The 14,930-nt window shown below is 41.5% G+C and overlaps 1 protein-coding gene across 1 annotated transcript in view; it reads right to left on the bottom strand.

Moving 5' to 3' along the window:
- DSG2 (desmoglein 2) overlaps nucleotides 1-14,930 on the bottom strand; it is a 75,876-nt gene that overhangs the window by 17,779 nt on the left and 43,167 nt on the right. Inside the window, exons 5-9 of the mRNA XM_077492609.1 lie at nucleotides 10,859-11,003; nucleotides 4,330-4,493; nucleotides 2,181-2,318; nucleotides 1,685-1,870; nucleotides 700-1,031 (exon numbers count right to left, since the gene is read on the bottom strand). Coding sequence (XP_077348735.1) covers nucleotides 700-1,031; nucleotides 1,685-1,870; nucleotides 2,181-2,318; nucleotides 4,330-4,493; nucleotides 10,859-11,003 — 965 coding nt within the window. The remainder of the gene's footprint in view (nucleotides 1-699; nucleotides 1,032-1,684; nucleotides 1,871-2,180; nucleotides 2,319-4,329; nucleotides 4,494-10,858; nucleotides 11,004-14,930) is intronic.

Raw genomic sequence — 14,930 nt, 5'->3', positions numbered from 1 at the left:
TTGGGCCCAATTTGGATATTTTCACTTAGGGGTACACTCACTTTTGTTGCCAGTGGTTTAGACATTAATGACTGTTGAGTTGAGGGTACAGCAAACGTACACTTACCACTTTACATTGTAGTAGAATGCAATTTTTCCAGTGTTACATAAGACATAAAATATTTACAAAAATGTGAGGGGTTTACTCACTTTTGTGAGATAATGTATGTACCCCCTGAAGCCTGACTGAAAAACTGAGGTTTTCATTCCATCCCGCCTTGTTTCTAGTACATTACTACCCCCCTCCCTCCCCCATCATAGGAGGGAGCTCTCAAACCTCTGCAAACGTGTGGTCTACCATCTCATTTGTCGCTGGATGATGCCTACTCTGGGAGTTTTTCATTGGGGGGTATGCAAGCGGTCTACACCTATAGAAAGGGCAAGATTTAGCAGTGTTCAAAGCTGCACAGTTTGTTCCCATCTACAACTGCATAGGCATTTTTTTGGTAAATGTGACCTAACCTTTTAAATGCCAAAATTGTAACCTCATCCAGGGTTAATTGTTGTACATTTTCATTACTTGTTTAAACTGTACCTGCAAGCCTGCCAAGAGAAGCATCAGGGATCTGCAACTTTTTTTTTTAAACCAAAAGTTCTCATAAAATTGAACTGACTTGTTTACTGTATCAGAGGAAAAAAAACAAACACACACAGACTTACTTAACATGTTCTGCAACCTTTCCAGTGTCAGCATCAAATGCTTGATAAGAACCAATTACTGAGTTTATTATTTTATTTCCTTCAGCCACAGCAAAGTTCTTCTTTCTTGGCTTAAATACAGGCCCCTCACGTAAATTCTTCACCTTCACTTTAATGGGAATAGCTTTTCCTCCGCCACCGCCACCTCCACCTCCACCTCCACCGCCTCCGCCTATCATTCCACCGGATGAGCTACTTCCACTAACTAGGTGCATAATGGAGCTGTGATACTGTGCTCGGTTTGAGACAACCACACTCAGCTGTGCATTCTGCATCACTTCATAATCTGCTTCCTGAAAATAGATGTGTAATATTTTAAGAAAAAAAAAAAAAAAAAAAAAAAAAAAAAACTTTAAACTACAGCAATAATAAAAACTTATACAGTAGTTACAGGTTTTACTTTCAAAAAGGGACCTGTATTGTGTGCAGGTATGCATTAGTAATATAGAGAAAAACAGTTAAAGCAGATGTCCATGTTTCATGTCACTTTAAATAGTTTGGACCAGGCTGGGTGGTATTTATTCACAGAATACAAACCTGCCTATGAATGGCCGAGCGTCGCTCAGCCAGACTGTTTTGTTACATGCAATACAAACAAACTATTTAAAGTGACATGAAACATGGACATCAGCTTTAAAAAAGGTACAAAAGTTTATTCGATCTGCATGTATCACGATTCAGGACCCCCCCCAGACACCAGTAGTGTGCATTCTACACCATCCACAAATTGTATCTCCATCATTATGGGAGAGTCTTTTTCAGAAGTGTGCTGTTATTTGGCTCTGTAACAGCTGTGGTTTCTGAATGGCATGGTTAGTTCTTTGGGCCCCTTCTGCCCCTGGAACACCCAAGCATATTATTTAACTTGCCAATAAATTAACAAAATTTAAGCAACCGCTGTCTTTAACATCCAGGTATCTTAGCATATTTTATTCAGTTTTCTTACCTTCACCAGCATCAGTACACCTTCATTTGTTTGCTCATCGGTTATGATCTGAAAATAGCCACCTTCATTTCCAGATATTATAGAAAAATTTGCAAACCAGTTATCTGTAAACTCTTCATCGTCATCAAATGCTTTCATGCGCAATATTTCAACACCAGCAACATTTTCTTCCACTTCACCCGAGTACTGATATAAGAAAAAAAACACAAGGGAATTAGATCATATTTTTCCAGTGAACAATGGAGGATATTCAAGAGAGTCCAAATCGGTCAAATGAATCGTACAGTCCCTAACAAGTCACGTGGTCTTTCAGGTGTGGCAGGATCACAGTTGAGCAGTCTTAGATCTGGATGGCAGACCATTCACATTAAGCCTGTCATAACTACATAAGCAGTACATCCAAAAAAATAAAATAAAAATTGCCTAAATGTAGTTGTGGATCTACACTGCTTTTGTGGCTTACCTATAAAACAATACATTCAAACCATAGTCTCACCTCTTCCTTTTCGAGAACAGGAATGTTGTCATTTACATCTACCACTTTTATTTTCACTTTGGCTGTTCCAGCAAGACCTCCATTTGGATCTCCATCCCGATCTTTTACTTCAACCTCCAGACTGTAGCTTGTTTGTTGCTAAAAGATAGAAGGTTAGTCTTTATCACAGAAGATGCATGCATTGTCAAAAAACCTGCGCTTGTATAGATAGGATTTAAATGGTGCATGTTGATGTTCCAGATGACACTACCTACCACATTTCAAATCAACATGAATAATAGCTGTATCTGGATGATGACAGCACTGTTAACGTATGGGCCTATGTAACCTTTTAAACATTTCTCTTCCTGGATATAAAGTACACCTGCCAGGGAGAAATATGGGAGCGGATCTCTGTTGAAAACACTGGTTGCCCGTTTTATTAAGCTGTCCATCTGGCTTTCCTGACCCCGAGTGCAAATCAGAAAAAAAAAAAAGAAGAGTTAAAGAAAAGCAGAATGCTCCATTTACATATTCTGGATTAGTAATTCACACAACTAAAAGCAAGAGGTTCAGCATGACCAGGCAACTAGTATTTTGAGGAGGAGGTCAGCAACAACAGCCTTCATGTTCTCATGGGATGTTTTGCTCCTTCCTTGGACTTCATGGCTTGGTTTGTGCTCTGACATATAGACAGGTGTGTGCCTTTTAGGCTGGGTTCACACCATAGCGATGCGGGAACGCCGCGAATCCGCGGCGGTTTCCCTCATCGCATACCTCCCGCCGGCAGTTCACACTGCCCTATGCGGACGGCTGGGAGTGTCAATGATATGTTAATGACACCCCCAGATCCGTCCGCATATCGCAGTGCGATCTGCACACTCGCACAGGAATCGGATCGCATGGTGTGAACACCCATGCGATCCGATTCTGCTGCAGACCAAAAAAAGGGTCCCGTGCGAGTTTGCTGCGGGAGCGATGCGAATTCAGCCATACTATCTGTATGGCTGAACTCGCATCGCTACGGAGATCGGATGTGATTTGCACTGCAGTGCGGTGCGAATCACATCCGGATCTCCCCCCGCAGCAGTGTGAACCCAGCCTAAAAAATCATGTCCAAGCAACTGACTTCACCTCAGGTAGACTCCAATCAAGTTGTAGAAACAACTCAAGGATGATCAGTGGAAACATGATGCACCTGAACTCAATTTTGAGTGTCATGGCAAAAGTTGTACATGTGATATTTCCTTTTTTATTTTTAATAAATTTGCAAATATTTCAAACAAACGTTATTCACATTATGGGGTATAGTTTGTAGAATTTTGTGGAAAATAATGAATTTAATCTATTTTGGAATAAGGCTGTAACATAACAAAAATGTGGAAAAAGTGAAGCAATGTGAATACTTTCCAGATGCACTGTACACACGTAGATTGGATACAAATCTGACACAATGGTGGTAGACAAGTTTAGTACACATGAACTTTATTGATTTATGTGATTACACTTATGTTCGATATATTTACTTTTTATTGTCTGATCGTATTGTACTATTTTTAGTCCTGCATGTGTGTTATTTTGTTTTATCTGTATTGTATGTTCAGTTTGGTGCATCAGGCTATTTGATTGCTAGCTGCCTGACTCTTATAAGTACCTATACGTGACCTCAGCTGTTTGCTACCGCTTTTTCACTGTCCAATTACAAGGTTATACAGTAATACCTTGGTTTGCGAGTAACACGGTTAACGAGCGTTTTGCAATATGAGCTATTTTTTTTTTTTAAATCCTACAGTACGGCATTCAGCCAGAGGTGTGGGGGCACCTGTGACATTCAGAAATGCTCAGATGCACTCAGAAACAATCCATTGCCGAGTGTTTCCAAGCCTTTCAGAGGGTGTCAGGCGCCCCCATCTGGCCACATGCGGTACTGCATACCGCAGAAGTCACTGTGGAACAAAATTATCTGAGTTTCCATTGACTTCTATGGATAAACTTGCTTTGATATAAGAGTGCTATGGATTACAAACATTCTTCTGGAACAAATTATGCTCGTAATCAAAGGTTCCCCTGTACTGCTATTGCTGGAAAAAACACAAATATTTGTATGTTAACTGTATTTAGCGGTTTTCCCAAAGTACAGCTTTAAACATCTATGCCCATCATTTATTACCTCTCGGTCAAGTGTTGCTGATGTTGTGCGGATTTCACCATCTTTTGTCAGCACAAAAAGGAGTTTGTCTCCTGGTTCTTGGGAAATTATTTTGTAGGCAAGCTTGGTATTTAGGGTGTTTGGCTTATCTGCATCCGTGGCATTTAGAACCATAATGAGCGTATCTGGGAAAAATAAATAAAGATCAGCAAAATGATATATATTTTAGCCTCAGATTGTCTATAGATTGTAAATCAGATGAAGATAACCTTTACAAGAACAGAGCTACAATCCCTGCAGGTGGAGAGGTCACTCATGTTGTGCTAGTCTAAATAATAAAAACAGTTACTGTATAGGACGAACATTAAATCTCTATTCCAGGTAAATGTTATAAAGCACTATCCCAGAGGTGACTTTGCCAACGTACTCCTGATCCTTCAGAGGCCTTTTTTTTTTCTTTTTTTTTTTTTTACTGCAACATAGAAAGTGGCATCACCTTCCTGGCTAATGCAGTGTGGCAAGTGTGTAAACAAAAAAACAAAAACAAATAAGGCCTAGTGCGGTGATGGTGAACCTTGGCACCCCAGAGGTTTTAGAACTACCTTTCCCAGAATGCGCAACTACACTGCAGAGTGCACGAGCATTATGAGAAATGTAGTTCCAAAAAATCTGGGGTGCCAAGGTTCACCATCATTGGCCTAGTGGAATCAAACGGTTTGCAAAAATAAAACCGATAAAGTAAAACACGCATAAATAAAAGTGTCCTGCCATTGCCGCCCTTCGCCTTAAAAGTGATATTTGTCTTGCTATTATGCTGACCCAGTGACTAATGCCGCATACACACGATCGGACAATTTGCCTGCATGTGGGCTCCGGATGACTTTTTGTTCCCAAAAATCCAACGGACTTAGAAAGAAGTCTTCACTCAACATTGTCTGCTGCGCATTAGTGCCATCTGTCATCAGTGTCACATCAGTGTCACATGTCATTGTCCTGGTGCTCCAGGGCCTTCAAAAGCGTAATAGGTAGTCAACAAGTGAAAAAGAGAACACGTGATGACGCTCCCTGCATGTTGGGCCTCTCCAAGTGGCCAGGCTGTGAAAAAGTCCCACACAAGTGGTATAGTAAAATCAGGAGGAGTAGCAGAATGTATTTTGGGGTGTCATTTGTGGTATACACATGCCATGTGTGAGAAATAACCTATTACGAATTGTGGGAAAAAAATGACAACACGAGTCGCAAGAAATGAGATAGGCCACCAGTACATCAGATGTGATCAATGTTTTATCATTTGCACTACAAAATTGTAGACTCTCTAACTTTCACAAAGACCAAATAATATCCACTAATTTTGAGTTTTTTGTACCAAAGATATGTAGCAGTATAAATTGTGGCCAAAATTCATGAGAAAAAAAAAAAAATGTAATACTTTGCAAAATTTTATCACAGAAACAAAGAATTTGTGTACAGTATTACATGACTAAGTAATTGTCAAAGTGTGAATGCACCCAAATCTGAAAATTAGTCTGGGCAGGTGGGGGGGTTTAAGTGCCCAGTAGGCAAGTGGTTAAATACATTTAAAAACATTTGAAAAAACAAAACCCCCCCAAAAAAAAAAATCTTTTTTTTACTTACCAGAAATACCTGTTGCTAGGCAGATCATCCTAATCTGCTCCTATCTATTCTGTAGTGATCTTCAGTCTTCTCCTCCTCGTGTTGTCTTCTGGAGAATGGGGCACGCAGTGTTCTGGGAACTGTGCGAGTCCCAGAACACAGCGTGCCCCATTCACAAAGCGTTGTGCGACTCGCGGAAGCGCAGTAGGAAACGGGCAGTGAAGCTGCAAGGCACCACTGCCCGTTTCCCTTAGTATGAATGGCAGTGCTGGATGGCCTCGGGCGGCTGACATCGTGGACACCCGGGATAGGTAAGTGTACTTATTAAAAAAAAAAAAAAAAGTCAGCAGCTACAGTGTAGCTGCTTTTTCCTTCAGCTACCCCTCCTCTTTAAACTACTTGCCACTTGCCCGGTGTGTACTGCAGGCAATTGGCTGCTGTAATCAAAGCGACATACTTCTACATCGCTGCCCAATTCCAGGGTTTAGGGCGCGCTCGTGTGCACCCCCATTGTATTGGGAGCCTGTCAGCAAGTCCAAGCCAATGATTCATGGCCGGGATTGGCTGTGCAATCACAGCACAGAGCTCTTGCGTTGGTAAACCCCACAGAGCTCTGTAGGAAGGGAACAATCTGTCAGTTTCTCATCCCTGCAAAGCAAGGATGAGAAACAGAGCAATCAGTTAGTAAAAAGCAGCACCCTGTACACATAGGCACATATTTAACCCTGGATCGCCCTAATGTTAACCCCTTCCCAGCCAGTGTCATTAGTACATTGACAGTGTATAGTATTACACCGAATTAATGTCACTGGCAGTTAAAGAGGAACTAAACCCTGATGGGTTTACTTCTTTGATTCCCTGCAAAGGTAAAGCATAATGGACTACTATGCATCGCATAGTAGTCCATTATGTGTCACTTACCTGACACAGGAGCCTGCGATGTCACCGCTGTCCCCTGTAGTTCCGAGCGTCCATCTTCTTGGTGGGTCTCGCTGCTCCGACGCCGTGATTTGCCGGAGCAGCGATGACCTCACACTTGCGCGCATGCGCACGGGAGCCAACACTCACGGCATATCGCCACGATCTGCGGCTTGCCCAGTGTGCCGCTGTCTACGGCGCATGCACCGTAGACAGCGGTGGCTGTCTTCAGGTAAATATCTCCTAAACCGTATAGGTTTAGGAGATATTTCTAGGACCTACAGGTAAGGGTGTGTGTGTGTGCGTGTGCGTGTGCGTGCGTAATATATATATATATATATATATATATATATATATATATATATATATATATATATATATATATATATATATATATATATGTGTATATGTGTATATTATATATATATATATATATATATATATATATATATATATATATATATATATATATATATATATATATATATATAAATAAAAATTTCCCGATTTGAGAGGTTTTGTAGCTGAAAGTAATTTTTTTTTTTTTTTAGCTTTTTTTTTAAAATTGTCAGCTTTTTTTGTGCATATCACAAAAAATAAAACCTAGGGTTGATCAAATACCACCAAAAGAACGCTTTGTGTGAAAAAAATTAAATAGATTTAGTTTGGGCACAGCATTGCATGTCTGCGCAATAGTCAGTTAAAGTAGTTCAGTGCCGAACAGCAAACAATTGCCTAATTGTGAAGGGGGTAAAATCTTCCAGAGCTGAAGTGGTTAACTAAAGATGCCTTTTCGCCATGGAGTCCCCAGTTTGATATGGTGCGGCACAATTTATCAAAATTAAATGCTTGCATGATAGCAGCTCTGAGACTTGCCCTTCCAGTATATACAGAAGTAATACACGAGTAAATGACCAATCCTAATAGTTTGAACAGTAATATCCTCTTTTAAAAGAAAGAAGAAGAAGAAGAAGAAGAAGAAAAAAAAAAAAAAAAAAAAGTTTGCTCGGCCACCCTGGTCAGTTAATGTCATTCCTTTGGTATAAAGTCAGCTAAGGTAAAGCCATGCTTATGTCCTTATATGGCCCCTTAACCAGGATTTGGACTTTTTTTTTTTATATATACACATATTAGTGAGCCACAATTAAAATAAAAGTTAATTTTCGCCATTAATACTATTGCTTGGGGTATTGTTGTGCTGGAAAGTCCAAGGGCGTCCCATGCGCAGCTTTAGTGCAGTACAACACAAATTGTCTGCCAGTATTTTCTGATAACATGCTGCATTAATCTTGCCATTAATTTTCCCTGCGCTTTTAGAGCTCACACCCCCCCAAAAACACCAGTGCGCTGCCACTACCACGCTTCACAGTGGGGATGGTAATCTTGTCGCTATATGCCTTGTTGACCCCTTTCCGAACATAACGCTTATGGATGTGACCATAAAGCTCTATTTTGGTCTCAGTTTTGTTGAGAATATTGTAACTGGGCTTTTTTGCGGCAGGTCGACCATGTGCTCATTTTTGTTCAAGGATCGCCGCATTGTGCTCCTTGAAAAAGCTACACCGTCTTTTTCCAGAGCAGTCTGTACTTCTCCTGAGGTTTTTTCTTTTTATCACGGACAACTCTTTCTTTGTATCAAGAGATCCCCAAATTTTCAATTTCTTAATAAGGGATTGAACAGTACTGAATGGCATAATCCAGGCTTTGGGTATCTTTTTATTGTATATCCTTTTCCATCTTTATAAAAGTTCCTTTACCTAGTTCCGCAGGTCTTTCAATGTTTTTTTTTTTCTGATCCCCATGGCTCAGTATCTAGTCTACTCAGTACATCAATGTGAACGCTAACAAACTCATTGACCATTTATACACAGACACTAAATGCAATTAAACCATTTAAGAACTGCTCGCTGTTTGGAGGATATCGTAATGGCAGCAGCTAACTGCTATAACCCAGGTATTCTCTTCTTCAGTGGGCGGTCCGCTACAAGATAAAAGTGGTTCTTGCGGCGAATTGGCCGCAGGATCACTTATCGGTGGCGGGAGAGGGCCCCCCGGCCACGATCCAGTGCCTTCCACTGCTTACCGGAGCAGTCAGTAGCGGCGGAGGCGATCGTGTCCTTTCAGTAGCTGTGCATGGAGACAAGTAAAGGAAAGATGGCCCCTAGCCGTCTCCATACAATTTCTGGGCAGAAGCGATGCCAAAACATCACTTCCACCCACAGCTCTTAAAGGGCCAATTTTTTTTAAATTATTTTTTTTTTTTAAATTACAATCATTTTTATTGCATTTTAGTCTAAATATGAGATCTGAGGACTTTTTGACCTCAGATCTCATATTTAAGAGGAGCCTGCTATGTTTTTTCTATTACAAGGGATGTTTACATTCTTTGAATTAGGAATAAAAGAATAGAAAAATAAAATATTTTTTTTAAACAGTGTAAAAATAAAAAGGTAATCCCGCCGAGCTCGCACGCAGATGCGAACACATACGTGAGTAGTGCCCGCATATAAAAATGGTGTACAAACCACATATGTGAGGTATCGCCACGATCGGTAGAGTGAGAGCAATGCTAGCCCTAGACCTCCTCTATAAGGCAAAACATGCAACCTGTAAAAATGTTTAAAAACGTCGCCTATGGAGATTTTTAAGGGTAAACATTTGCGGGAGCAATTTTGAAGCATGACATGTTGGGTATCAATTTACTCGGCGTAACATTATCTTTCACAAGATAAAAAAAAATTGGGCTAATTTTACTGCAGTCTTTTTTTTATTAAAAAAGTGAATTTTTTTCAAAAAAAGTGCGCTTGTAAGACTGCTGTGCAAATACGGTGTGAAAAAAAAAGTATTGCAACGACCGCCATTTTATTCTCTAGGGTGTTAGGAAAAAAAAATATATATAACGTTTGGGGGTTCCAAGTAATTTTCTAGGAAAAAAAAAACCGTTTTAAACATTTAAAAACCAAAATCTCAAAACGAGGCTGGTCCTTCAGTGGTTAAAAAAAAGCCACAGATGCGGGAAATGAACCTTTAATTGCCATTTTAATGTGTACGTGTGCGTCTCCAAGGCCAAACATTCCAGGGTATGTAAACTTTTGACCAGGGCTATTTGGGTGATTTCTGAAAAGGAGCCAAAACTACTATTGGATAATAAATGGCTTCATATGATCACTAGCCTTAAATAAAAGACAGTTTTGGCATGATCACTTTTCATTTGAGTATGGATTCTCTTTTGCTCATATACATGGAAATGATTTAGAAGAGAACTCTGCTACACAATTCTAGGTTTAAAAGATTGTATATTCTATTATGACAAAACAAGCAGTAAAGCCATGAGGGTGCAAGACCTGGTACGGGGACCTCACCTGCCCAGCACGATAAGGCAGTTAAAAAGGACACACAAAAGCACACTTAATAAGCTTTGCTGTCTTCACATTACCCTGTGCACAAGAAAAAAAAAAAAATGCAGGATAAAAGAAAAGCTGCAGGGGTAGGCAACCTTTGAGAGGTGAAGATCTACCTGAACAACATGAAAAGGACACTGGGGTGTGGCACTTTTTTTTTTAAGAAAATAAAACTAACAAGTCCTAACTAAAAGACGGCGCTTTGAGCTTTGCACAGTCTTACTTGTCCATTCACAAAACGGAAGCATAAAAAGGCAGCATTTACTAGAACCGATCCCCTGTAGATTCCCCCTGCAGCAGCTGAAAGGAGGGGGAGGAGTGAGGAGTTGGCTTTTAGCTGTTGCAGGAGGGAACTAAAGGGGAATCGGTTCCAGTAAATGCTCCCCCTGCTCCTGTCCAGGCTCCCTTTCCTTCTGCTGGTCAGCAGTGCAGCATACCAAGTTGTTGCTTCCCTGTGCCACATGTGTGCAAAAAGCAAAGAAGGGACGCGTTCCACCCATCACCTGCCCGCGATTAATGGGTCGCCGCCACCTGCCCTACTGTATATAAAAATCTGGCCACTTCACTTAAATCAATTTTTCATGGAACTATTATGGATATTAAAATACTGCACTTACTTGTAGTAGACATCTCTTCAACTGAACAAACAAAAACCTCGCTGGTAAACACTGGACGGTTATCGTTAATATCCTCAACACTAACTCGAAGATCTATAGGAGGTTCCACATCTTTTCCAGTCTCATCCTTGGCATAACCTTTTAACTGAGAATAAAAAAAAAAAAAAAGGAGAGAAGGATTGAATGATGATAGCATAAATTATGCTAGTGAATGAATGATCTCAGGTCAGAAAAGTGTTCAAATGAAACCTTTATCTTCTACTAATAAGCAAATATATTGCATCATCATTTAAAAAAAAAAAGGGAAGAAGAATGTCTTTTAGGATTAGATTTTGCTCATTTATAAACTGCCGTTTTATACAATTGCCATATGGAACACTCCCAACACAGTTTTAAGTGGTAAATATGAATTATTCCAATGTAATACATTACTCATTATTAAAAATTGAGCAATTTTTAACTGGTTCCCGACTGGCGCACACCGATGTACGTTGGCAGAATGGCACGGGCAGGCAAATGGGCGTACCTGTACGTCCTTTTAAAATTTGCCACCCTGCCATGCCGGGCGGGACCCGCGGACTCGAACGCCGCTGGGCATACCCACGATCGTCTCACGGGGTGGCTGAATGGACAGATGCCGTTGTAAACAGCATCTCCCCATTCCGCCTAGCAACTAGTGATGCTGATCTCTCCTCCATGTGATTGGAGCAGAGATCAGTGTTCACTAAATGAAAGCCCAGCCCCCCACAGTTAGTAACACACCCCTAGGAACACTTAACCCCTACACTGCCAGTGTCATTTACACAGGAATCATGCCTTTTTATTTTTTTTCAAAATTTCCGTTCTATTTTTGTTTATAGCGCAAAAAATAAAAACCGCAGGGGTGATCAAATACCATCAACAGAAAGCTCTATTTGTGGGGAAAAAAGGAGGTCAATTTTGTTTGGGAGCCACGTTGCATGACCGCACAATTGTCAGTAAAAGCGACGCAGTGCCAAATCACAAAAAGTGGTCTGGTCTTTGACCAGCAAAATGATCCGGGGCTGAAGTGGTTAATATGCATGTTTCAATCCATAAAAAAGAGCTCCCAGGTCACCTACTTTTTAAAATAATTTGTATTATCGAATTCATATAAACACCAAAATTATAAAAATATTTAACAAATATAAAATTTGTTAAATCATGTGTCATAGGGATATCACACAGACTCCAAGGCAAGAAATCCATGCTCAAGGTAAACAGATGCAATACAAACAAATCACTTTTCCAGGAATCTCTCAGAGCGAGAGGCTCTTCCCACGTAGCACAGGAAACACACGATTCACATTCTTCAAAAGGCCCCGACAGCCAGAAGCCCCTCAAATAATTATCTGAGCCTTTGGTTATTTGTTAAGACAAGAAATATGACAGTAGTGAAAGGGTAAATGTCCCCTAGAACTGGCACTGTCCTGGAAGATTTCTGGAAAAGTGAGTTGACAGGTATTAACACTATTTTGACCAAGTCATCATCCAGGGTGGCTTCCTGAGAGGACGTAATAGAACTAGGAAACTGGACCAGGAGTTTGTGGCCTTGCAGATCTGGACTGGCAAAGCTCTGGCCCTTTCAGCCCACATTGTAGATCCCGCTCTTGTGGAGTGAGCATTGACTTTTGAAGGTGGTGTCAAAGAAGATGCTTGATATGCTTCACCGATTGCTGACTTCATCCATCCAGCTGTATTTTTGACTCTTGTTCTTATTGGGCCCGGAGAACACACACACACAAAAAAAAAAACCAAACAGGATTCTCGCTTTAGCCAGAATCGTGCAGATCTACTGGGCATAGGGCACCGCCTTGAAGGAGGATACCATCCTCCCTAGAAGACTCATACAGAACCGAATGGAGGGTTGTCTGGTGCCCCTCATCTGACACACCTGATTCTTCAGGGCACAGATCCTTGCGGGTCGCTATAATATTCTTGCTTGGACTGTATCTAGGTTTCAGCCTAAATACTTAAGACTTTGAGCTGGTCTCAAGGTTGACTTTTCGGTATTTATGATCCAGTCTAAGCTTTCTAAATACCGCATTATGCATGTTATGCTCTGTTCTAGAGCCTGTAGTGAGTGATCTCTGAGCAGGAGGTTGTACAGACACCTGAACACCAGGATCGCTGGGGCCCTTAAAAAGACCCAGTACTGGTGCTAGGACCTTTGTGAACACCTGGGGAGCTGTAGCAAGCCCAAAGGATAGAGCCACAAACTGAAAATAAAGGTTTGTCTACTGCAAATCGCAGGAATCTCTGAGGAGGATGAAAGATAGGTACGCATAAAGACGCATCCTTTATAATCGACAGAGGCTAGAAAGTCTCCCATCTGGAGTGACGCTACTACTGAGTAGACAGTCTCCATCAGAAAAGGAATGGATCAGCAGATACTGGTTCGGGGATGTTAGGTCCAAAATGGGCCTTGTGTCCGTTTGATTTGCGAACCGTAAATAGGTTCAAGTAAAATCCTGCGCCCCTTTCGGGTACAGGAACCTCTACAATCACTCCTTGATGTACTAGATGATGTAGTGCCTGAAGCAAGAAGTCTCTTTTTGGAGGATCCGAGGGAATGCTGGATCTTAAAAACCTGAGGGGGAACCCCCCCTGCAACTCCAGCTTGTAACCATGGGATATAGTCGAGGTGACCTACTCGTCCTGAACTATTGTTCTCCAAACGTCCACAAAGTGCAGCAGCCTAACCCCCACCCAATGGAGTGGGGGCATCCCCTCAAAAGGAGGGCTTGGTGCTGAATTTTGAGGGGGATGAAAAAATTTGGACCCAGGGCTTTTTCTGGCCCTGGCCTTGCCCCGTTGGTGGCAGAACTGCCTTGGCGCTGAGACATTTGAGGAAGCAGTCCCTGAGGTTTTGAAACGAGGGACACCTTGTGCTTTTCTTCACAGAATGTAGAGAACTCTTCCCTCTGAAAATCTTTGGGTTATATTTGTCCAAGTCATCACCAAATAAACGTTGCTGATGTAGATCGGCAGAATGGCACGGCTGGGCAAATGGACGTACCTGTACGTCTCCGACTTTGCCGCCGTGCTGGCCGGAAGCTCCGCTAGTCAGGTTACGGGTCCCACGGACTCTACGTCTGTGATAGTCTCACGGAGAGGAAGAACTAGGCAGAACAGGGTGATGCTTGTTTGCATTAGCATCTCCCCGTTCTGCCTAGTGACAGTGTTGCTAATCATAGCTCCCTGTGAACGGGAGCTATGATCAGTGATGTTGCACAGCTAGCCCAACGCTATAACTTTTGCGCAAACCAAACGTTTATTGTGATTTATTTATTTTTACCAAAAATATGTAGAAGAATATGTATCGGCCTAAACCGAGGAGGAGGAGGAGGGGGGAGGAGGGGGAGATATTCATTATAGCAAAAAAAAAAAAAATAATGTTTTTTTCTAAATTATCGCAATTTTTTTTGTTTAGAGCACAAAAATAAAAACCGCAGAGGTGATCTATACCACCAAAACCACTATGTGGGAGAAAAAAAAAAGTCAAATTTTGTTTGGGAACCACGTCGCGCTACCGTGCAATTGTCAATTAAAGCGACGCAGTGCCGAATCGCAAAAAGTGCTCTGGTATTTGGCCAGCCAAATGGTCTGGGGTTTAAGTGGAATGAGTCCGTGTTAGATAGCTCTGCAAGTTCAGTACACCCCATGAAATCGGCCTCTGTGGAAAAATGTTTGGCCAACATCTTTGCATATGGCCAGTCTGCTGTTAGGAAGGTTCTAGAAAGACCTGGAAGAAAATCTGGGTTACCTCGCACTGGAGTGAGGGAACATTATTTAACAGATACAGTGTTTGTGGAAAATGCTCTTTCAAAGGATTGAAGGGTAGCTCCAAAAAGGGGGTGGGAAAGAACAGTTGGAGACGTGTGGTCCTTGGGAAGCCAAGAAACCCTGTGCGATTCAGAGTCAGAGACGATATGTTCCAGGGTCACCCATCCTTTACATCGGGGATTAACTCTCTGAAATGAGCTTGCGTTTGCCATTTTAAAGTGTGTGTGTGTGCACCAAAGCCAAATATTCCAGGGTATGCAAACTTTTA

The sequence above is a fragment of the Lithobates pipiens genome, unplaced genomic scaffold (genome assembly GCF_037356315.1).
Source record: "Lithobates pipiens isolate NorthernLeopardFrog02 unplaced genomic scaffold, aLitPip1_a1.2 Scaffold_19, whole genome shotgun sequence".
Taxonomy (NCBI): domain Eukaryota; kingdom Metazoa; phylum Chordata; class Amphibia; order Anura; family Ranidae; genus Lithobates; species Lithobates pipiens.
Note: the sequence above shows the minus strand (reverse complement) of the source record. Positions and strands in the feature narration are given on the sequence as shown.